At 35.6% G+C, this 24175-nt stretch overlaps 2 protein-coding genes and 2 long non-coding RNA genes across 6 annotated transcripts; 3 read left to right on the top strand and 1 right to left on the bottom strand.

The window, feature by feature from the left end:
* The first annotated feature begins 121 nt into the window (after positions 1 to 121).
* Positions 122 to 3301, top strand: rps21 (ribosomal protein S21). Of its 2 annotated transcripts, none has more exons than XM_016457842.1 (6): positions 122 to 199; positions 544 to 628; positions 851 to 914; positions 2220 to 2291; positions 2741 to 2796; positions 3231 to 3301. In XM_016457842.1, exons 2-6 carry the CDS (start codon positions 579 to 581, stop codon positions 3238 to 3240), a joined length of 252 nt encoding a protein of 83 aa, XP_016313328.1. In that variant the 5' UTR covers positions 122 to 199; positions 544 to 578; the 3' UTR covers positions 3241 to 3301. The 2 variants fall into 2 exon arrangements, with proteins under 2 accessions (XP_016313328.1, XP_016313336.1); XM_016457850.1 differs by having other exon boundaries at positions 2741 to 2806.
* On the bottom strand, positions 2815 to 23250 carry LOC107666494 (uncharacterized). The gene is made up of 3 exons (XR_001631666.1): positions 23239 to 23250; positions 12678 to 12681; positions 2815 to 2958 (listed from the first exon to the last, which is right to left on the bottom strand). It is a non-coding gene; the product is annotated as an uncharacterized LOC107666494 (long non-coding RNA).
* On the top strand, positions 5637 to 20263 carry LOC107666475 (acetyl-coenzyme A synthetase, cytoplasmic-like). 2 transcript variants are annotated; one of them, XM_016457818.1, is made up of 19 exons: positions 5637 to 6407; positions 7065 to 7260; positions 8837 to 8928; positions 9052 to 9155; positions 9355 to 9427; positions 10147 to 10222; positions 10784 to 10892; positions 11840 to 11887; positions 14204 to 14341; positions 14449 to 14619; positions 14766 to 14899; positions 16113 to 16245; positions 16349 to 16405; positions 16965 to 17045; positions 17177 to 17285; positions 17394 to 17462; positions 17757 to 17933; positions 18712 to 18786; positions 18884 to 20263. In XM_016457818.1, the coding sequence occupies exons 1-19, from the start codon at positions 6281 to 6283 to the stop codon at positions 19009 to 19011; spliced, it is 2097 nt and encodes a 698-aa protein (XP_016313304.1). In that variant the 5' UTR covers positions 5637 to 6280; the 3' UTR covers positions 19012 to 20263. The 2 variants fall into 2 exon arrangements, with proteins under 2 accessions (XP_016313304.1, XP_016313313.1); XM_016457827.1 differs by lacking the exon at positions 11840 to 11887.
* On the top strand, positions 21156 to 21579 carry LOC107666498 (uncharacterized). The gene is made up of 3 exons (XR_001631668.1): positions 21156 to 21227; positions 21339 to 21373; positions 21492 to 21579. It is a non-coding gene; the product is annotated as an uncharacterized LOC107666498 (long non-coding RNA).
* Positions 23251 to 24175: the final 925 nt, after the last annotated feature.

Genomic DNA, 24175 nt, shown 5'->3' with positions numbered 1-24175 from the left:
TCTACAGTGTCAAATAAGCAAATAATTTCACACTTAGATAAATTAAGCTTGAGCCCAGAAGCGTTAGAGAAGGCATTAATTGTAGTTAAGCCTGGAGAAATGTTTATAAAGAGCTCGCACTCTTATCGTGCCTTTCGAGTTACGTCACTTCCTTACCCTTTCTCCTCTTCCTTTCCGCGTCGGCCATTTGTGATAATCGGTAAGAACACCATGAGCTCTAGTTTACTATGATGTTTTTTACTGTTTTGAGCTAATATTTAAAACATATATCTCACACCATTTATGCACGGATGTGTTTTGTACCGCGTGTGTCACATATTCGTCAAATAGTCAGTTTTGTGCGCGTTTATCGTGAGTGAATGGCAGCGGGGCCGAGTCGCTACACATGTGGGAGAGCCGCGCTCTGAGTGAACTCTCCCCGATTCAAATACATGTTGAAAAATGCAAATCTCAGTTCTGCTTCCAACTTGTAAAGCAAGGTGTTTGTGTGTGAATAGAGCTGGTTTCGTCTTGGATATTGACTGATGTGATTGTTTGCTGCAGACTGAGCTGGTTGACAGTCATCAAGTAAAGTCAGGATGCAGAACGACGCTGGGGAATTCGTGGACCTGTACGTGCCCCGCAAATGGTGAGTTCAAATTGAGCAGAAACGCTTGTTTGCTTTAGGAAATGTTGTCATTAAATCCTTGAAACACCTCGTCTGTGTTTATTTTGATAATATTGTGGACTGTACGCACAGTTCGTATATCTAGAAACATATTTACAGTTAAAATACTGGTTAAATATTTTCTGAGCACATATTTGTATACAATTTGGGAACATCAATTTATTCTTTTTTTTTTATTTCTAGCTCTGCTAGCAACAGAATTATTGGTGCCAAGGATCATGCCTCCATCCAGATCAACGTTGCTGAGGTTTGACACCGTTTTTAACATTACAAAACTAGTCTTTTTGTTTATATGTGTATCTACACATGTATTTTATTTATTTAGTCATTTATCAGACACTTTTATCCAAAGCGACTTACAAATGAGGATAACAAGCAATCAATTGTAGTATTAAAACAACTAAAAAACAGATCCAAAACTAAAAGCTAAAACTTTATAAATACTACCTATACACATTTTAAAAATAAAGAGATTAAATAAAAATGACAAATGCATACAACACAATTTCAAAACTTAACATTTAAATGAAAAACAAAAAATAAAGCTAAAAACAATTCAAAATATTAAAGAACAAAAGGTATAAGAGTATAATAATGATTCTAACATAACACTAAGCCAAACACCAAAAAAACAACTACATGTGTAGCCACACACACATACATATATACTGTATATATACATACACATTTATAAATTCAATATATATATTATTTCATTTCCATTTAGTTTGTTGAAGTATTAAAATAACTCAAATTAAATAAAACTAAAAACTTAATAAAAGACCTATACAGAAATAATAAATTCAGACATAATTTAACTAAAATGAAAATAAATTAATACAAATCAAACGACAGTAGTTTATCAGTAATCCTAAAAAATAACACTGCCAAACACACGTGCTAAAAAACAACAACTTACTTACACATAGTAAGAAATGGTTATAAAAACTGAAACAGAAGCGAAACAAGTAGTAGGAAAGAGGAGAAATAAAAAGCGATACTTATCCTTCGCACGGTAGAGTCCGTGGTCTTTACACTCTTCGGTCTTCACACGAGGAGGCCTTCACGCGACGGCTGCCGCGACCGCTGTCGTGGTAAACTAAGCTTTTTTTTTTTATACCAGTCTAAAAAAAATACTAAATTAATTCAGCTGGACACACTTTCCTTATTTTCTCCACAACAAATGGCCAGGCAAGCGCAGACACTGACAAGATACGCGATACAGAATGAGACCAAACGCGATATCAGCACGTCTCCACACAGTAAACAAAACTATTATTATTAGATTCATAATATATTAATTAAAACTATATTATTAGATTGCATGCATATATTATTAAAATTCTAAAATGCAGTTTAGACTGCATACATGAATATACATGAAAAAAAATTTGTTTTGCATTGACAAAACTGTTGGTATGTGTTGGTAAGTGACACCAGCCAAAATGACAACTGTTAGATACCAATAGGTATATTAGTCTATTATTGTGATCTAACCAACAAAATCTCAGAGTTGTGATGATTAATGAGCTTCTCCATATGGTTTTTACAGGTGGACAAGGCTACAGGCAGGTTCAATGGACAGTTCAAGACCTATGCCATCTGTGGTGCTATCCGTAGAATGGTATGTTCAAACACACTTAAAGGAATAGTTAACCCAAAAATGAAAATGTAGCCTCCGGCCATCAAAGATGTAGATGGAGTTTGTTCCTTCATCAGAACAGATTTGGAGAAATTTAGCATTATATCACTAGCTCACAAATTGATCCTCTGCAGTGAATGAGAGTCCAGCTGATAAAAACATCTCAATCCACATGACTCTAGTCCATTAATTAACATCTTGTGAAGAGAAAAGCTGCGTGTTTGTGATAAATCCATCAAGATATTGGAGTCTTGTGGACAAAAACAAGTTCATTTTGGAGTGAACTCTTCCTTTAAAGCCCATTCTTCTGCATCCGTATATCATTTGTAGGATATTAAAATGTGTAATTTGGAATGTGTTCATATAAATGTGAAAGCACAGATTCAGTTACATCTGGTGTGGTCTCAAGACATTTGCTTTGTCATTTGCAGGGTGAAGCTGATGACTCCCTCCTGAGGCTCGCAAAGAACGACAGCATTGTGGCAAAGTAAGCCCATGTCAGTAAACTGCTGTTTTTTCATCTCCTTCATGATGATTTTTTGACAGATTTTAAATGCTTTTTGAAACCGCTAGTGTTAAGTTTGTGGTTATGCGAAAAGATGCTTTAAACGTCCTGTAAGATTAAGTTTTCCTATTCAGCAACTGATTTCTTTGTTCTATAACCAGTATCAGTGAGCACTTTTAAGAGTTACAGCGCAACTAAAGGATGTAAAATCCTTTGTATTGAATATTATTGTTTTTTTTTAAGTCTTTTTAATAATGCAAAAGACTCATTTTAATTACTGCCATAGTATTCACTGAATTTCTGCAGTTGTTGATCAAATGTGTGGTGTAATTGTAGACTGTTTAAATCAGACTGTGTTTGTTACAGGTGGATGCTAATTATGCTTCTCTCTAATGATTGCGTTTTTCTCTTTATAGGAACATCTAAAGAAAGTTTCTTTGTAAAATACAAAATAAAATTGGACACCTGTGTTTGGGTTTTTAATATATGGTGTGAGTGCTTGAGAATCATTAATGGCTGCTTGGTTCTTTAAGTGATGTGAATAATTAAAATGATCAATTATGAAAATATAAATTGCCAATTATTGTAAGACTAAATTAGAAGGGAATTCTTTTAATTAACCATTATAGGAAAAGAGAACAAATTGCGGTGTTATGAGAGTATTTGGTCTGTATTTGTTTGTTTTTGACAGGATATGGTTTACTAAGATTTACTGTCTGTCACAATCTGTGAATGAGCATCAGAAGAGGCAAATGAATTTCATGTGCTACACTTGAGTGTCAAAGCAAGCTTTTGGAGAAGATTCAGCTGCAGTAGAGATAATGGCCAGATGGAGGCGCTTAAAGGAGGTGATTAGTTAGTTAAACTAATTATATTAACCATCCGAAGAAGTATTCAGTGTTGGGGAGTAATATAAAGGTGTTATGTAATTTAATTACAAAAACACAGGGAGTTACATCTGAATATTTTCATACATACAGATCGAATTGGTTTCTTTCCTAAATTGCATTGACTTCTAAAATATGAGACACCAATATTTCGGGAGTTCAGGACACATGCTTATTCGATAACTCTTTTATTTCCTATTTGGGCTTATGTATTTAAGATTAACAGTGTTTTCAAAGGCATTGTTAGATGCCAGTGTTTCCTGTCATAGCTATGCAAAGATTTGATTTCAAAAACAGTATCGTAGCTAATAAACTATTTCTTGTTAAGATTTTAAATCTGTATTTAACCTCAGAACAATCTCAAAGTAAAAAGAGCTGTTAAAGTCTGATTTTGTGGTAGCTGTACTTTAAAATTAAATGATTATAATCGGAGTAATCAGTGTTGAGAGCTACTGTAAGGTTAACCCTGCCTGCTTTAAATGTTTCAAAAGCATTAACAGTTGAAAACATTCGTTAGAAATTTAGAAAAGTAATGAAATGTAATCAGTTACATTAATAAAGTAATTGAAATAGTTACACTACTTATTACATTTTAAATAGGGTAACTTGTAATCTGGAACCTCTTACCAAAGTAGCCTTCAAAACACTGGAAGTAATGCTCTATAAGAACAAACGCTTAACGCACATTTCGGAGTGCACACAGTGTTTGGTTTTATAGGAAAATGCCGTTTTATATATAAAGAAAGGTTACTGTGTGCGTTTCTTTTTTTCTGATATACCCATCTATTTTTATAAAAAAAAAAAAAAGCCTATACACGAAATATTTGGCGACACTGATAATAGGCTATAACAGGGGTGTCCAAACTCGGTCCTGGAGGGCCGGTGTCCTGCAGAGTTTAGCTCCAACTTGCCTCAAAACACCTGCCTGGAAGTTTTTAGTATGCTAGTAAGATCTTGATTAGCTTGTTCAGGTGTGTTTAATTGGGGTTGAAGTTAAACTCTGCAGGACACTGGCCCTCCAGGAGCAGGATTGGACACCCCTGGGCTATAACGACGGGCCTCTGTCCGGTAGAGGTCATGTTGAGCTCAAACAGGCTCCGCGCTGCCATTGTGCGCCAATGACTCGAATAGCTTCCATGGGCCGCATAAGGTTCTTCCTCTGGAGGGCGATTGGCGGCCCAGAAACCCGAAACCAGTGCTGCATTCAAGTCTGATAACACTATACTATAACAGCATTTAATGCCAATATATGATATAGATGAGAGTAAAGTCACGCCCTTTGCCACTGTTTTTGAATATTAATCGTTTAAAGTTCATCTCATTCGGCATACTTGAAAGATGTTGTTTCTATACCAAATGCTATCCCAAACTGGAAATTCCTTTGGAGTGAAAATTGTTGCAAAATACACTAAACGTATTGTTCAAAATAATATTCATATTTGTGTACTTTTGATTAGATTTCAAATAAATAAATGTTACTTCACTAATAAAACCCCGAACTTTGTGGTGTTGATAAATTCCGTCCGAGACTGAATAATTTATAATAATCATAATTTATGCATTTAGCAGACGCTTTTATCCAAAGCGGCTTACAGTGCATTCATGCTACACATTTTTTTTTACCAGTATGTGTGTTCCCTGAGAATCGGACCCACGGCCTTTTGCGCTGCCAACGCAATGCTCTACCACTGAGCCACAGGAGCACTAAATAGATTAAAAAAATTGTCAGTTGAAATGCATGTGACTTATTTATATACCCAACTTGTATATTTTTGCTTTTTTTATTTTTTATTTTTCTTCTTTCTTGATTATGGTGTTGTATAATTTTGTTTAAAAAATAAAAAGTACACCGTGAATAGTTAAATTAGAAGAGGGCCAATAAGAAACAACATCCGGTAGATTAAGCCCCGCCCATCGAAGAACCATGGCTCACGTTAACTGCCGTTCTAGTCGCGTACATTATTTCTGCGCTTCAATGGCTGACCTGCTGCAGACACACCGAGGATTTGCAATCCACGCGTGGAAGAATGATTAATCTCATACTGCATGCACGTCTAATTTGATTGCATGTTTGATTCAGTTAAAGGCTGCATTTCCTCTCTGATGCCGGAAATTATTTCCAGCTTTAATCGACTTTACACAAGATAACCTCAAACTAGAGGAGACATACTGTCTGTTTGACAGCTCTCAAGTGCATCTTGATTTTTTATATATATATTTTTCTGTATGTACGACGACTTTTAAATTCAAACTTATTTTGATATTTCGTCTATTATCGGAGCAACATTAAAGCCTGTTTATAATAATAATAATAATAATTGCAAGTCCAGATTTTAAACGCGTCTCGGACAGCTTGTACTTTGCGAACTGAATCCGAATCGTCGCCGCTTCATTAAAACACAATAGCAGCGCTAATCTAGATGAGCTGTTGTTCAGCATTTCAGACTCCGATGCACACAGCGCCTGTATGGGAGTGAAACTCTCCCACACGGAAGTGACTTCCACACGTTAGGCCAGTGATCGTTTGTGTTTTTCTAGGTGGATTTGTATTAGTTGCGTCCATTGAATTAGTTATTAAAATGATTCCTGACAAGGCACCAGGCGAGGAAGTGTTACACGCTTCAGGAGACTTGAAGAAACAAGCGCACATCCCCAGCTTTGAGAAATACAAAGAGCTCTACATCAGATCTGTCGAGTCTCCCGAGGGTAAGCTTCATTGGGCAGGTCATTAACAGATTCAAAGCTTTTTGTTTTTATTATTAAAAACAATTTTTTTTTGTTTGCTTTTAATAATAAAATCTTGTTAATATGCTTGTTGTTGTTTTATTATTAAAATACTTTTTTTTATTTATTTATACTTTGTCCAGATGCACTTCCTAGAAGAAAAAAAAAACACCACATGCCCTTATGATATGCTTAAAAACATTACCCACTGTTTATAGTAATACAAATAAAATATTGTAATAGTGTGTTTTGTTGTTATTTTTAATAATAAACATATTAACAATTGTTGTTTTTAAATACTTAAAAAAAACTTTATACTAGTACAACTGAAATATAATGTTTTTAATAATAATAATAATAGTACATCATTCATGCATTTATTATTGTTGTTGTTTTTATAAAAAAAAAATACTTTTAATAAATAAAAGTCCTTACTTAGACCAAATGCACTTAATTCCTAGAAAAGACACAACCATTTTATTTATTTATTTATTTATTAAAAAAACAAAAAACTTATCTATTGATAGCTAGGAAATTTGTCTGTGGTTTTGCTCTGGATACACAAGTTATGAATCAGCTGTGCATAAATATTCTGGTGTGTTCATAAATATTCTGGTGTGTTCGTCCTGTTGTGTCCAGAGTTCTGGGGAGATGTTGCCAAAGATTTTTTCTGGAAGACAAAATACACCGGGAAGTTCCTGGACTACAATTTCGATGTGACCAAGGGTGAAATTTTCGTGAAGTGCATGGAAGGTGCCACAACCAACATCTGCTATAATGTTTTGGACCGCAACGTCCATGAGAGGAAACTTGGTGACAAAATGGCTTTTTACTGGTTAGTATTTGTGAATTATGTGGTTTAAATGTTTCAGTTTAGCCCAAAAGTTGTGCATGTGACATTGTCTTTTCTTGTATTTTGAGAGCAGTGTTAGTGTTTTGAATTTCAATGCATCTACTTTTAACTGTCATTTTAGCCAATGTTGTTATGCAAAACAACATACAGTACTTCTGTAAATATGTCTAATCCCTTATTTTATTTTTATTTCTAGTTTATATACTTGCATACATTAGTAATTCATTTTGCACTACATGCTTAATACTTTTTATATATTATTACTATTATTATTATTCTTTTTCTTTTTCTTTCTGTTAATACATTTGTGTACTATTTGTAAGCAGTCCAGCTGCAATTGCTTTGGCAATACTAATGTATAATTTTTGTCATGCCAATAAAGCACTCTTAAATTGAAATAATATTACTGGGCCTGGGCTATTAATACATTAACATGGCAAACACTGACAGACCGGGGTAAGTCAGAGCCAAACAACTGAGATAAATTTAGACTCTCAAGCTGTTTTAGTAAATCATGGAAGCTTGAACCAGGTCCCGCCAATAGCGCTCCACCCAGAATGAGGTGTATCTGCAGTGTTGCGTCTTCATAGTGTCATTTCTTCATGTGCATTGCAATGGATCACTTTATCTGTGCTGGATGCTGTCCATGCAGTTCATGAGGACTTTTTTTTTTTGGCAGTCATTGTTCATTAGCATTCAGATCTACAAAAATAGCTTGTAAACTCTTGCAACAAACGTTGTCTGGGGCAGTTGCTAGTTCTCTGCTTTCGCAATGCCAGTTTAGCAATTGTGAAGTTTTCGATCGTTTCTTGTTACGACATAAGTTCAAATAATTTCAGAATTCAGTTTGAAATGCTCAAGTGTGGATCTCTTCTGCAGTTGTTGTCTTTTGCCAGACTTTTCCTTTCTGTGTCAGAGCTCGGTTCTATTTTAAGAATGTCAGCTGACATACAAAGTCAAAATAAAAAGCTACTTATTAACCTGTAGGGGACATTTAAGAGCACCTCTCACACCAAAATAAGTGTTTTCAGAAGTTTACAGCAATTGAAACATATCAGAAACATTGAGAGTGAAAATTGAACATACAGGTGAATCTAGGAGATGCATGTTTTGTTAAACTGCCCAGTGTCTCATGTTCATACTTTGCTGTTGAACACAAGTGTCAGTATACATGACTGGTAAATGAATGAACTTTGTTAGAAAATATGTTGGAAAGTTGTTGTTGTTTTTTTTAAAGAAGTCTGTATTTGGTGAAAAGTACACTAAAAACTAATATATTGTGAAATATTATTACAATTTAAAATAACTGTTCTCTATATTTATATATTTTAAAACGTAATTTATTCTTGTGATGCAAAGCTGAATTTTCAGCATCATTACTCTTCAGTGTCACATGATCCTTCTGAAATCATTCTGATATGCTGGTTTACTGCTCAAGAAACATTTCTTATATTTACCAATTTGGGAAAACAGTTGTGCTGCTTAATATTTTTGTGGAAACTGTGAATAATTACTGTTGCCTTATGAGAGTCATATTTCTGGGTGTTGTTTTGGACAGGGAGGGTAATGAACCTGGAGATGAGAAGACGGTGACCTACAGAGAACTGCTTCAGCAAGTCTGCAAGTTTGCCAATGTCCTCAAGTCACAAGGTAAAACACAAATGCTGTTGAACTGTTGGTATAATAGTGACCAGCAGCAGGTTAAAGATTTGACATTGATGTGTATTAAGACAATGTCCTCTTGTCGGTCCCTTTCTCTCTCGGACTGTGCAGGTGTGAAGAAAGGTGACCGTGTATCTATTTACATGCCCATGGTGGTGGAGCTGGTGGTGGCTATGTTGGCCTGCGCTCGGATTGGAGCGGTCCACTCTATTGTGGTCAGTCCTTTGTCTTATCTTGGATCTTGGCTGTGTTGACCAACCAGCTTGTTCTAAAACATGTAAAAACAAAGTACCCATACATGTTTTGCAGGGTGTGATCTCTATCAGGCGCTGTGTCGAAAATTTAATACATAAGAAAAATACTATAAGTTGTTGCAACAGTATATTTACTCACATTTTTGTGTTCACAACCCAGTTCGCCGGTTTCTCCGCCGAGTCGTTGTGTGAAAGGATCATGGACTCTCAATGCTGTATTCTTATAACGGCAGGTAAGGAAAAATGTGATGTAATTGATGTAATTTACTCAAAGTGTGTAATCTTAAAGCAGCTAATCCCAAAGTGAATCAGCTGCATTTCCATCTACTGCAAAAGAGTGCAGCTTTTCACATTGTTCACAAGTCTGGTGTTAATCATATTACCATCAAAAGCTGTTTAGCCTGCGGCTGCGATCTTTGAGTAGTGACAGGAAACTAAATGCTGAGAGTTTGGCAAGTTTAGGAAGGAGAATGAGTTTTTGGGATAAATTTGACCCCATAATCTATCATTAAGTTGTTTTTAAAGGCTGGAAGAGAAACTAAAACTAAAGAAAAACTAACTTCTGTTCAGGACTTTCTGAGAAACGGGCTCTTCACATGGTTCATATATTGCTCTGTCTTGCTGCCAAATATCAGGATATTTACGTTGTCTGATTGTAATTGAAAAAGAGACATTCCACTGAAATGATCGGTCTGATATTAGACTTGTAGGTAGAGCTAAAGTCTTTGACATTGCACTGAGCTTGATGCAGAGTTCATGAGCTTATTAGAGGATTGCGAGTGGACTATAACCATAAAATACACATTTCAGCCATAAATAATCTGTTATTATCACCTAATAAAAGTTTACTGTCTTTGTCTTATTGGGATTATCTGTGAATATTAGATTTTAGGTAAATGAAAAGTTAATAGAAGTTGTTTTATTGTGTGTTTCTCTCCCTTTCCTTCCCCAGATGGTTTTTACCGCGGTAATAAGCTGATCAGTCTGAAGCTAATAGCTGATGAGGCGCTACAGAAATGCAGGGACAAGTATGATAAACACTAGTAAAAATGAGTTGTTGTGCAGTGCTTATCATATGTGCATGTACTCACAGTTATTAGGTTCAGTTTGTCAAACGTGGAATAGCAGCAGTAAAGGACGATGATAGAAGATTGGAAAAATTATGCTTGTTTGATTCACTAATTCAGTTCCACTCAACAATTTTGGTCCCTGAATGATTCTTTAAATACTGGACTGGACCGTGTTTGGAAAATCCCTTGCATTTGCTGTCTCAAAGCAGCATTTAGTCACACAGTTGGATCGTTTTCAATTTCAACAAATCAGGAAATATTACAATTTAGAATAACTGTTTTTCATTTTTAAAATGTCATTTATTCCTGTGAAGCAAAGCTGAATTTTCAGCATCGTTACGCTACTCCAGTCTTAAGTGTCACATGATCCTTTAGAAATCATTCTAAAAATATAAATTCTAGTAATTTGCTGCTCAAGAAATACTGGAGACCTAAGAAAGTGGCTACTGTAGTTGTGTACATGCTCAGGAGAGTGTGTCTTCAGTTCACTTATTTCTTTCATGTCTTTTACACTGTCAGGTCTTTCACAGTGGAGAAGTGTATAATGCTAAAACACCTCACAAAAGAAGATGAGGCTTCGTCTGGATCGCTGTCGCCCCCTGCGAAACGTACCTGCCCTGATCTGCAGGTGAACTTAACCTCTGCACCAGCTAACAGGCTTCACACTTTGTTTTTTCATCTTGATTTGTTTCTTGTTCATTTGGACATCTCCACATTGCTGCAGGTGTTTTTGTAAGAACTAACCAAGGCTTTATTTGATCAAACATACAGTAAAAATCAGTAATATTGTGATAAATTATTACAATTTAAAATAACTGATTTATATTTTAAGATGTTAAAATGTAATTTATTCTTAAGATGACAAAGCTGAATTTTCAGCATCATTACTCCAGTCTTCAGTGTCACATGATCCTTCAGAAATCATTCTAATATGCTGATTTGCTGCTCAAGAAACATTTATTATTATTATCAATGTTGAAAACAGTTGTGCTGCTTAATATACATTTTCAGGTTTCCCCTCATGAGCACACGAGGCTATGGCTTTGACACTATCCTGAGGTTTGATTTGAGTTGAGTTTATAATATAGGTTAAAAAGAAGCCACACACTTTGTGCATCAAACAAAAATAAAACAAGTAAGCCTTAATGTATTATAACACCTGAATCAATGGAGAGCCAGTGGAGAATAGATTCAGATGAAAAAGTACTGCATTATCCCTTTGTTATGGTTTCTCAAATGTTAACTCTCGTCCTGTGGAGTTTTGAGTCTTGCATTGTCCTGAGTGTTACAGATATCTCATGGTTGTTTAACAAAGGTTTTGTCACTGTTGTAAATCCATAAAGGCCTGGCATGATTTCTGAGCTGTTGTGCTGAAGACCTTTGCAACAGTTGAATGTAATATGTATACATTCATCAATGCAAGATGACCTGTTTAAAAACCGTTATTCTAATAATATCAGTTGGACTTTTATATAAAATATATTTTGCAGTTAATTTCCTCCTTCAATGTGGGTCCATGTCTGTGTGTCCTTTTCCTCTTTCGGTGTAAGTAATCTCTCCATTAACCCCCTTTAGCAGGAGAAACAGAAAGAAAGAGTAAGGAAGGTCCGTCCCCCCCCACAGGTATTTCATGTCTCCTTTGTGCATAACTTGTTTTGTTTCCATGTCTGTGTGGCCTTTTCCTCTTTCGGTGTAAGTAATCTCTCCATTATCCCCCTTTAGCAGGAGAAACAGAAAGAAAGAGTAAGGAAGGTCCGTCCCCCCCCACAGGTATTTCATGTCTCCTTTGTGCATAACTTGTTTTGTTTAAACTCCTCCTGTCTTATTAACACGGGTTTGTGTGATCATGGGCGGCTCTCTCGCTCTTTGGATGGCTCAAGACCTTTATCACTATTCTTACATTCTCTCAGAATGGTGTGTGTGTGTGTGTGTGTGTGTGTGTGTGTGTGTGTGTGTGTGTGTAAGTTGCTTTTGCAAATGCAATTTACACCATTTATGCATGCATCAGACTTGGCGTTCATCAGTAAGTTATGAGGCCATAAATTAAAGCCATATTCTTGCTTATTAAAAACTTGATGTCTTCAGAGCCATTAAAGTCTTAATGCATCTTAATTCATATAAAGTGTTAAATAATTCTTTATTACATTCAAAAATTGAGATATAAACTGCTGTTCAGTATTCTAACGTTTGTGAATGATGGTTATTATGAAGTGATCGCCAATTCTGATCCATGAGCTGGCACTGAAAACCTTTTACTGTGCCTAGTAAAAGTACTTGTAGTCACATCTCTGGTAAATGACTGGTGTGTCCTTGTGTCCATATTCTAAATGATCTCCTCACATAAACTTTATTGGTCCACTAGTGCACAATTTCATCACAGATGTCTGGAAAGCTCTTATAACGTTATAGTGACTAGACTCTAATAGCTCTCTCTTGTGTTAGCAGCTGTATTTCACTCAGATGGTTCTCTCTGTGTAGTCCAACACTAACTCTCTCCTATGAGCTCCATGCAAATGCTCATGCTACTTAAATGGACTCAAGTGCTCACGTAGTATTCCCTCGGTCTCTGAACTGCATGAAAAACTAGATTTGTAGAGTTGTCTGTTACGTTCATGTCTGTCTTTGTTCGTTAGTGTTTTTGTGTTTTGCTAACTCAACCTGATCTTTTCAGATGCTTTCTCTTTCAATTTTGAGAACACGTTTGACTAAAGCAGACGGGCTTCTGCACTCCATTCACTTTGGTTAGATTGAACTGAATGAATCAAATAAGTCTGACTGGAATAAATACCACCATGAGCTTTGAAATAACGTGTTATATGCATTATTTGCATACAACACTCTTCACGTTTCATCTTTTTGCTGATTTCAAGTCATTCTGGAATGAGTGTGTTTATAAGATGAATGATTGTTTTCCACTTCAATGACTCTTCCCTGTAAAAACGAATTGAAAACCCATTATAATCAACAATACTTATGGAAGTCTATAGACTGGAGGGTTTAAAAACAGAAATGTGAAGCTTGTTTTAAGGCGCTTGAAAAACACACAAATGCATTTTACAAGTAAAAATAGTTTATTTAGCTGTGGAATTGTCTGAATTGTTCTTTGCAACTGGACTATTTTTCTTGGTGGATCTGGTTCAGTGTTGTTACTTTTAACTAAAACAAAATTGTTTTTGTTAATTGAAATAAAGCTGTGATAGATATTATATGGAAAAACATAAACGAAAATGAGAAATGTTGTCCTGGCAATAATTACAAGTTATTAATTATAGTACTAAAATGACTAAAACTAAAACTGAAATGAACATGAAAGCTGAAAATACCTAAATAGAAAGTAGAGTAAAAATAGTTAAATAGAAGCACATAACAATTACTAAAGCTTAAACTAAAATTAAAATGAAAACTGAAAATATAAAAAATCTAATTCAGAATAAAAAAAAAATACTGCATAATTATATGCTACATAAATAATACTAAAAACCGATCTGGTTATGCATCACCAACGTAATTCCTCTTGGTAGAGTTTGCTCTGTGTAAATGGTTCCTGTAAATGAGGAAGTAACTGGAATTACTTTTTATAGAGTTGTGATTGAAACATGATTTAAAAAAAAAGTTTATGAGATGACTGGCTACGAGAATTATAAAGTACATAAATAAAGCATCAGTTCATTTTGTTGCACTAGTTCTACAAAACAACCAAATTCACTTGAACAGACATGATGTTATAACTACAATTTTGGAACGAAGTAGGGACTTCTCTTGACTTGAAAGCAGCATTTGTTCTGTTCAACCCAGCATCGTTTACAGTTAATGACCTTCTCAGACTGATTTGATAACATCATGTTGTACCGTTCTCTGGAGTGTGACACCAGTAAGAGTAAACACAAGTTATACGGCACGAGTTAACTATGAGCGCTCCCTGTGCTGTGATTGGTGCAGGTGCCGTGGAATCCTGAGGTTGATTTGTGTTGGCACTCTCTGTTTGGTGGAGCATCAGAGGAGTGTGAGCCTGTCTGGTGTGATTCAGAAGACCCGCTCTTCATCCTCTACACCAGCGGCTCTACTGGGAAACCGAAGGTAGATCCTCCAAACAACCCAGTCCTCCTTCAACTGTGTGATATTTTCTTTTCATATACATATCTCAAATATATATTTGTCCCTCTTTTTTTCTGCCACTCCACTAGGGTGTATTGCATACAGTGAGTGGCTACATGCTTTACACTGCGGCCACCTTTAAGATGGTGTTTGATTATCACTCTGATGATGTGTACTGGTGCACTGCAGACATTGGTTGGATCACTGGCCACTCATACATCACATATGGGCCCTTGGCCAATGGCGCGACCAGTGTGTTGGTGAGGGGAACACCTGATAAGCACTTTTTGTGTCCGATTTTGCATTATGCCCTGTGCTGTCACTTTCTTTATGTTAATAACATAATGACTCATCAACATAAGCATTTATTGTTGTATAATATGAATTTTTAATCTTCTGCTTCTAGTTTGAGGGTCTTCCCACATACCCGGATGTGAGCCGAATGTGGGAGATTGTTGATAAATATCACGTCTCTAAGTTCTACACAGCACCCACCGCCATCCGGCTCCTGATGAAGTACGGCAGTGAGCCCGTTCAGAAGTACGTTTGTTGTCTATTGTGTCTGTCCTAGATTTAGTAGACTAGAGAGGCTTTCCACAGTCATGGAGAATTTGCTAAAATCAGACATGATCAGTTGTGATTTCCGAGCTTGGAAGTCATGGAAATAAAAAAAACTTTAAATTGGAAACGTGCATTACTGTTCAAAAGTTTATGCTTGGTACATTTATTTATTTATTCAAAAATGTAATACTTTTATTGAGCAAGGATGCATTAAATTAGATGAAGTCACTGTACAAACTTATGTTGTTACAAAATATTTCTATTTCAAATAAATACTGTTCTTTTGAACTTTCTATTCATCAAAGAATCCTAAAAAAGCATCATAGTTTCCACAAAAATATTAAGCAGCATTGTTTTCATGTTGATTATAATAAAAAATGTTTTTCGAGCACCAAATCATCATATTAGAATAATTTCTGAAGGATCATGTGACACTAAAGGCTGAAGTAATGATGCTGAAAATTCAGCTTTGCATCGCAGGAATAAAATATATTTTATTTTAAATTGTAATAAGATTTCACAATATTGCTGTTTTTTACTGTATTTTAATTAAATAAATGCAGCCTTGGTGACTATAAGACAACATAAAAGTTATACTGAGCTATCAAAATATTTTAGAACGTACAATTATTATTATTTTTTCTTTCTATTCTTTTTTTTGTGTTTGTGTGAAATCCTTATAGAATAGTCAAGAATAACTAGAAAAGTGTAAGAATTTATTTGTCAACGTGTGAAAACACTGGATGGCTGACAGTCTGAAAAAGCTCTTTAAAACTTGCTTGTGGAATGTTCTCTTGGTTTAAATAATATGAAATGTTTTTTACTGACACACTGTGTGTATATATAGTTTATAGAGTAGTATAGTGTTTACAGTATAAATTATGATGTTTAGGAATAAGTATTGGCAGTATTATAAATGTGTATTATTTTTATTGCCATTGCTAGTTAATGTGTTCTCCATCTAGGACACTTTCTCCCATTGCCGGAGAACATTTGATGATAACTACTGATGATAACACTTGATAGTACTCATCTCTTTGTGTTATGTAATTGCTCTGTATTCTGTCTTGCACTCTGTTTGCTTACAAAGTCTGCAAACTGAGCGGTGTGCCTAGATCATTTTCTTGTACATTCAGGTGTGTCCTAACTTTTTACTGGTATTCAGAATAGTTTGCGTGTTTGTTGTCGTCAGGTATAAGCGGACCTCCCTGAAGATTTTGGGGACCGTAGGGGAGCCCATAAACCCAGAAGCCTGGCAGTGGTACTACAGCGTGGTGGGAGAGAAGAGATGTCCGGTGGTGGACACCTTCTGGCAGACTGAGACGGTATGAACTGGATTCTAACCATTAAGTCCAGAGCAGTAACATCCATGTTGCTTTAGAACCGTCTACTGTATGGTCACTTGTCTTTTGTTTTTGTCTTCCTCAGGGTGGGCATGTGATGACCCCTCTGCCGGCCGCTACTCCCATGAAGCCTGGCTCTGCTGTGAGTGAACCTGTGATATGGATGAATAAATGAATAAAAAAAGTTTGGGGTTGGTAAGATGTTTTTGTATTTGAAAGAAGTCTCTTTTGCTCACCAAGAGACTCGTTTCACTAAGAGAAATCCTTCTAATATGCTGAGTCAGTGCTCAAAAACATTTCTTGTTATCGGTATTAAAAACAGCTGTGCTGCTTGATATTTATGTGAAAACGGAAAATAACAGCATTTATTTGAAATAGAAATGTTGTAACATTATAAATGTCTTCAATGCCACTTTTTAGTATTTGAGTGCATTCTTGCTAAATAAAAGTATACATTTTTTAAAAGAAAAACAATTTTACTGACCCAAAACTTTTGAACAATAGTGTATATATTTGTCATGTTGCTAAAAGAAACAATTAAATGATACAAGGCTGATGCAATGTTCATTACCACAGATAATGTGAAAATTCCGTCTGTTTCTACAAAACAGAAACCTATTTGTTAAATTAAGCGTAGTATGGTACAGTAGAATTGCTTTTATTAATTTCTGTATGGTGGTTGATGTTTTTTCATTTTGTAGACATTTCCCTTTTTTGGGGTTGTACCTGCTATTCTAAATGAGTCAGGGGAGGAACTTGAAGGCCCAAGTGAGGGCTATCTGGTAAAGTGAATTTTGAAAATAAATAAATAAATGGATGTTCCATATGTTTTCATGTTTTAAACATCTTAACGCTAATTAATCAGCTAAATTTGATCCATTCAAGTTTAAACACGAGCGCTTCTCTTTCTCAGGTGTTTAAACAGCCTTGGCCAGGTGTGATGAGAACTGTGTACGGGAACCACGAAAGGTTCGAAACCATCTACTTCAAGAAATTCCCTGGATATTACGTGACTGGAGATGGTAATTTGTGATGATTCATATTTAGTGTTACTATAAGTGGGCATCATATAATTGCGTGAAGTGAGAGACGGTTTGTGCCTTAGTTAAGGGTGTTATGTGTCTGTCCAGGTTGTCGTAGAGATAAGGACGGGTACTACTGGATCACTGGAAGGATAGATGACATGCTGAATGTGTCTGGCGAGTAGAGGATGAGGACATTCGTTCATTTATTGTTCCTTTAATCCCAGTGTGGAGAGAGAAGATGTGTGGACTGGACCTACAGATGCTAAAATTACGCAGATTGAGTTTGGAAAAAATGCTAAAGATGAAGTTCAGGCCACACATTACAATCATTTTTCTCTTGCCTGTTTTCTATCTCTACTGATATGACTCTAGAAATTTACTAAGCATTGAAGTAGCCTAATTACCAACAAAATGGCCTGTAATATAGCAAAAGCTTTGATATATTGGTGCTGGATCTGTTTCTTCCAGGGCACTTACTGAGCACTGCAGAGGTGGAGTCGGCGCTGGTGGAGCATGAAGCTGTGGCTGAGGCAGCGGTTGTGGGGAGGCCACACCCTGTTAAAGGCGAGAGTCTCTACTGTTTTGTCACCCTCAATGATGGAATCAACTACAACCAAAAGCTGGAGGCGGAGCTTAAAAAGCAGGGTACGTGTAAATAGTTCATTCAAGAATTACGATTCTGTCATCATTCAGTCACTCTCATGTAAAAGGTTGGTCACTTTTCGTTCCACTGAATTCCATTCATACGCATATGAATGCGGGACACAGGCAATGCAAGCTCTTTTTGCGTTCCAAAGTTCAAGTTTGGTGAACGCTGCTGCCCTGCAAATTCGTATCGTGTGAAGACCAGTAGAAGATCGGTGTGGTCTCTTAGCTGAATTAAAAGAACACAAACTTTACAGAAAAGTGATGTAACTGACGTATTTTTACATTTTTGGATGCATTATATGTGGGAATTATGTTTCTTAAAAAGACGCCAGAAAGCATGGTGTCATATTACGACATTTGCATTGGTCGTAGACATTTTGCATGCGCAAAGTCTAGTGCATTTGAATTGCTCTTTTCAATACAGCAAAAGTGATTTTAAACTGTCACACTTTAATAAGGATAAAAAAGCCCAACAGAAGTATCATAACAATAACAAAACTGCACTTCTGAAGTCATGAGATTGCTTTTGTTTTGCTTTGCTTTTTTGTTTTGCTTTGTCTCTACTGCATTTATTTATATTTTAATTAGAATATTCCTATTTTATAAACTATCCCTTTAAGTGTTTTGAGCTTGTCTACTAATTAAATAATAATTTACAAATCATTGATGAGTAATATATATCTGTATATATATATATATATATATAAATTTTTTTTGGTTCATGAACTACAAGTAATGGCTGTTTCACTTCCTTTTTTTTTTTTTCTCCAAACAGTGAGAGAGAAGATTGGTGCCATAGCTACACCTGACTACATTCAGAATGCACCTGGCCTTCCAAAAACCAGATCAGGTATTAGTATTGGACTGTTTATTGTTATTATTCTCAAAAAAAGTTTAATATTTATGATGATGCTTAAGTGTTCTTCTGTTTTTCCCTGTTTTATTAGGTAAGATCATGCGGCGTGTCTTGCGGAAGATAGCGTGTAACGAGCAGGATCTAGGTGACGTGTCCACATTAGCAGACAGCTCTGTCATTGAACAACTGTTTGAGAACCGCTGCTGTACTACTGTGTGACCACCAGGGGCATCCCTCACAACGCCACGGTCTGGCCCTAACACGAGCTTCAGTTCTAGAGGGAAGAGGATGAGTCTGAGCTATAATGGAGTTTAGGATAACGCTAGTGGGCAAACAGAAATAAAAAAGCTTAGAGATGTATAATTCCTACTGCAATTCGCCGACTTTAAGAAATCTCTAGGAAACCCAAGGTTTGGGTTTGGCATAGAGTTTTAACTGCATTTTTTACAGGACCCACTTATATGTTAGAAATAATTTTTACCCCCTAAAGATTATTTTTTTTATGTTTATAATCTCCTCCTCTTTTCTCCATGTTCAGTTATTTCATTAATCTTTATATGACTACACTGTCCTGCTTTAATTGTGCCAACATAACCTCTTTTTTTTTCACTACTAAAACGGGAAAATAATATGTTATGTCATGATTTTGTTGTGTACTATGTAATAGCACTGTTTAAAATCACTCTGCTTTGGTCGAAGGTTTCATTTTTAACATTTAAAGCTACACATTGTATAGAACTTTCTATACAGGCCAAAGCATGCATTAATATTTACCAGAATAACATGGTATCATGCAGGTGTCTTTACCATGTATATTTTATCTCTGGAACAGTTTGCAAGTTAGTGATTAAAGTTTGTGTGAACTGCTTTTATATTTCTCCAGGAAAGTTATGAAAGAGCTATGATTGACTGCATAAAGGCTGTATGTTAATTTGAAAACGCACTCAACAGAAGTGAATGACATTTCTGACCATGATGGTCATAGTCCTCTGAATCTGAGATGACACTTAGACCCGTTCAGTAGGCTTTCCATTTATCAAGTCATATTTAAATGTGTTAAAATCTGTATTTTATATTGTGAAGGTATCCCCTCAAGAAGCTTTTTCAGGAGAAAAGTGATCAAATTCCAGCCGTTTCATGAGTGTATGGTGCTCTCATGCACCAGTACTGCATCTCTGGACTGTATTTGTTACTATTGTCAAATTGATTTCTTCTATCTTGGCATTAACTGTTTTGTTGGTCGAGTTTTGGATATTTCATAGCTCTTATTGTGGACGAGTATTAGCTGTCAATGCTTTTCTCAACCCTGTAAACATTCACTAGCCCTATATGATGAGCGACTGAACCTTTGAAGTTTCGATTGTGTTTTTTACCCTTATGTTCCTTTTCATTCATTTTCTTGTAATCATTTGATCAGAGCAATGTCTCAAACCGAACTGGGTGAATTAAAGTGCTGAAATTTTAAAATGGTTTTGTCATGTTTATGGTTTCTGCATGTGCCCATTCCTTCTACTTTTTCATGTATTTTCTGGAGGAGTTGCTTCTTAATAGGTTAAGTCATAATGACTTAATAAATAATAATTATCTGCTGCTATTGAAATAAATTGATACTTTTATTTAGCAAAGATGAAATAAAATAGGGGGGGGGGGGGGGGGTGCATCACTGTTTCCACAAAAAAATATTAAGCAGCACAACTGTTTTCAACCATGATAATATTCAGAAATGTTTCTTGGGCAGCAAATCAGCATATTAGCATGATTTCTGAAGGATCATGTGACACTGAAGACTGGAGTAATGATGCTGAAAATTCAGCTTTGACATCACAAGAATAAATTACATTTGAAAATATATTAAAACGAAATTTTATATTGGAATAATATTGTAAAATATTACTGCATTTGGGGGCAAATAAATGCAGCCATGGTGAGTTTAAGAGACTTAAAAAAAAAAACAGTAGAAGATCTTACTGACCGAAAACTTTTAAAGGGTAGTGCATGTTCCAGGTTTCTGACCTTTTCAACCAATTTGTTTACCAACCTAAAATAGCATTCTTCCAAAATCCTCCACAATTGAGAACCAGTTTTTATTTTATTTTACTGTTATATTATTTAACGTTTCGTGCACGAAAACAAGCCTTTCTCTTAGCTCTGTTTTTGCTGTTGTACCTTTAAGACTTTGACTTCTATGCATGTTGAACTGAATCAATTAATGAATCATTCTTTTGAGTCTTTATAGTAACCGGGTGATTCAGATTATAAATTCGAACTGAATGATTCGTTCACAAAACTCGACTCACTGAATCAGAATGAAAGCAGTGTTCGAATTAACAACTCACGGAAATGAAAGATTATCAGTGAATAATAACTTACATTTCTTTCTGTTCGTCACACAAAACTATCGCAATACCGCGTCAAGTCGTCTGGGCAACTTTTTGGTACATCTAAAATGTTTCTTTGTCATTTTTTTGAAGATTAACAGCTGTGACCACAAGCAAATATTTTATGGAAAACACCTGTGAATATCTTCAAACATTTGTGTTCCACAGAAGAAAGAATGTCATACAGGGTTGAAACAACGTGGGTGAGTAAATAAGGATTTGCTCTTTAATATGCACATACTATTACCGGTATATATGTATATACACACGTACGTTACTTTTCTATCTTTTTTGTCCATGTTTCAACCATACATAATAAAGTCAACAAACCTCCACAAGATGGCGGTGATTCCCAACTGTTCACTTCAGGAAGACAAAGAGAAGGTCCTCTCTTTCTGCTAAGGATCCAAAGCAGGTTTATTGTCAATTTCCATTACATGAAACCCTTTTCTGCATGAACTACACGCATGTTCAGTTAATTAACCCATAGGTTCATGTTTGATAGTCTTTTGCTGGGTGAAAAGCCCACTGACCATCTGTTATTCAAGCCGTGTGAAAGTGATTGAATAATTCATACCAGACTGCTCAGTTTGCTGTCTGGGGATTGTGCAGATCAGAGGGCGGTCCACTCATTTTTATTTGTGTGTGTATGATGGTAGGGAGTGGATTAATGTGACCATTTTCACTGTCCTCACACATGCATTTTAATCAAGAGATGATGAAGTGATAAATTTATGTAACGAGCATGGTTTGGTAATCATTTTAAGAGTTGAGGTAACCGGTGAATCCATACATTTGGCAACAAGAAGACTGAGTGGCATTGAGCTAATGTTTCTCTTCCCATATTCAGCTGGAGTATATTTAATATACAACATTTGTCTGCAGCTGGTGAACCCGTCTTACTCTCTTCATGAACCCCTTGTTGATGTTATTGATTTTCATAACACCAGGCTGTGTGTAATTCTGCCCTATTTTCAGTTCAGTCCATTTCAAAAGTATAATAACACTCTTTTACACACACTTACACTTTCGCCCCCTTCAACAGATTTCATTTTCTCCTTTTTTTTTATTATTACCACTTGATTTCTACTTCCATCCGTGTCTCCTAGTCCTTTCATCTTTAGGCACTATTGATGTTTGTTCTGTGGTACTTTAGGGATGCAACAAGCCCTGGGTCAGATTATAGCCCAATATTCTCCAGGAGGTATTGTGGTACGGCTGAAAGCTCTACTGCATCCTTGTCTTTGTGTCTGTATGGCTGAAGCACATCAGGTCTTGTGTTTGTGTGGACTGGGATGCACCGCAGCGAGAGGCAGGTGAAAATACACAGTTCTACATGCAGTCTGGTTTGACCTGAGGTTGTTTCTTTGTTGTTGGTGGTCAAATAAAAAAATAAAGCCTCTTATGTTACTTTATTGATAGTCATAACTCATAAGCGATTAAAAACACATTCAGTTTGGTAGTTCATGTGGAAAATAAATTTAGTATAAATGTATATATTATATATCGTATATATTTATATATAACGTTTGACTCGGTAAGTGATATTTACTGTGATATAGTGATTTATTTTTTTTTTTTGGCAAAATTAATACTTTTATTAAGCAAGGATGCATTAATTTGATCAGAAGTGACCGTAAAGACATTTACAGTGTTACAAAAAAATGCATCATGATTTCCACAAAAATAATAAGCAGCACAACTGTTTTCAACATTGATAATAATAAGAAAGGTTTTTTGAGCAGCAAATCAGCATATTAGAATGATGACACTGAAGACTGGAGTAATGATGCTGAAAATTCACAAGCGTAAATTACATTTTTAAAATACATTAAAATAGAAAACAGTTATTTAAAATTGTAATAATATTTTCCAATATTATTATTATTTTTACTGTATTTTTGATCAAATAAATGCAGCCTTGGTGAGCACGAGACTTCTTTCAAAACAAAATCTTATATATAATCTTATTATTATACATAAACTGAATTTACATATTTTAAATGCCTAATTCGTCCATTGACGACTATTTCAGGTGGATTAAAAAAAGCTGTAGCCCTATCAATACACAAAGAAAGCATAATCTGTCTTTACTTTACAAAATTTCATATAGTAATACATAAGATTCATATGCACATTTATCTTATTTTATACCATTACATTTGGCCACTTTTCTATCTCCTTCATTAATATGAAGCATATGGCAGTAACATAGATTTCTATGATTGCAAAAGAAAGCAGATGCTTATGACTTAATATCATCAAGATTTTTGGATACAGATTGATCAGGATAACTGTCTCTGATATTAAGATTTATAGTCTATACTATATACTAATTATTTACCTTTAGTTCAGTATCCACAAACAGTGAATTCAGTCTGACAAAAATGTCATGGTGCCATTGTCAGCTTCATGGATGCCCCCCCACACCCGGTTTATATCCTCAGGTTGAGCCTCCTGTTGAAGCGGTCTGCATCGTTTCGTCTGGCAGACTGTGGGACACCCAGGGCAGTCTCTAGGGCGTGTGTGTCTGTGTGTGTGCTGGCCCAGCTGTTGTCAGCATTTGACCACTGGACATATGCGGCACGGAGCTGCTGCCGTTGTTTCTCCTAATGGGCCTTCATTATACACACACTCGTCACACTCTGGGATACAGACAGGCCTGGGACAGGTGGGAGAATGGAAGGACTGAAAAGATACAGAGCAGGGAACAAAAGGAGTCACGATGGATGCGAGAGCCAGAATGCATGTACAAGCTAAGAATAACAGAGATGGATTAACAGGGAGGAGGGCAGAATGATGATAAAAGTATGAGCTTTTCAGGAAAAAAAAAATGTATAATTTGTTAATATAGTATAATATGTTATAGTAAAATGGCATGACTTCGTTGACTCATTTTGAATAGGATAAGTTGTTAATAGATCATTATAAAGAGGCGGTTTTACCAAATTGTGGACTAATTTTGAATAGGATAAATTGTGAATATAAAGGACACAGTTTTACGA

Source organism: Sinocyclocheilus anshuiensis, unplaced genomic scaffold (assembly GCF_001515605.1).
Source record: "Sinocyclocheilus anshuiensis isolate Anshui unplaced genomic scaffold, SAMN03320099.WGS_v1.1 scaffold201, whole genome shotgun sequence".
NCBI lineage: Eukaryota > Metazoa > Chordata > Actinopteri > Cypriniformes > Cyprinidae > Sinocyclocheilus > Sinocyclocheilus anshuiensis.
The sequence above is the reverse complement of the archived record's forward strand: the minus strand, read 5'-3'. Positions and strand labels throughout refer to the sequence as shown.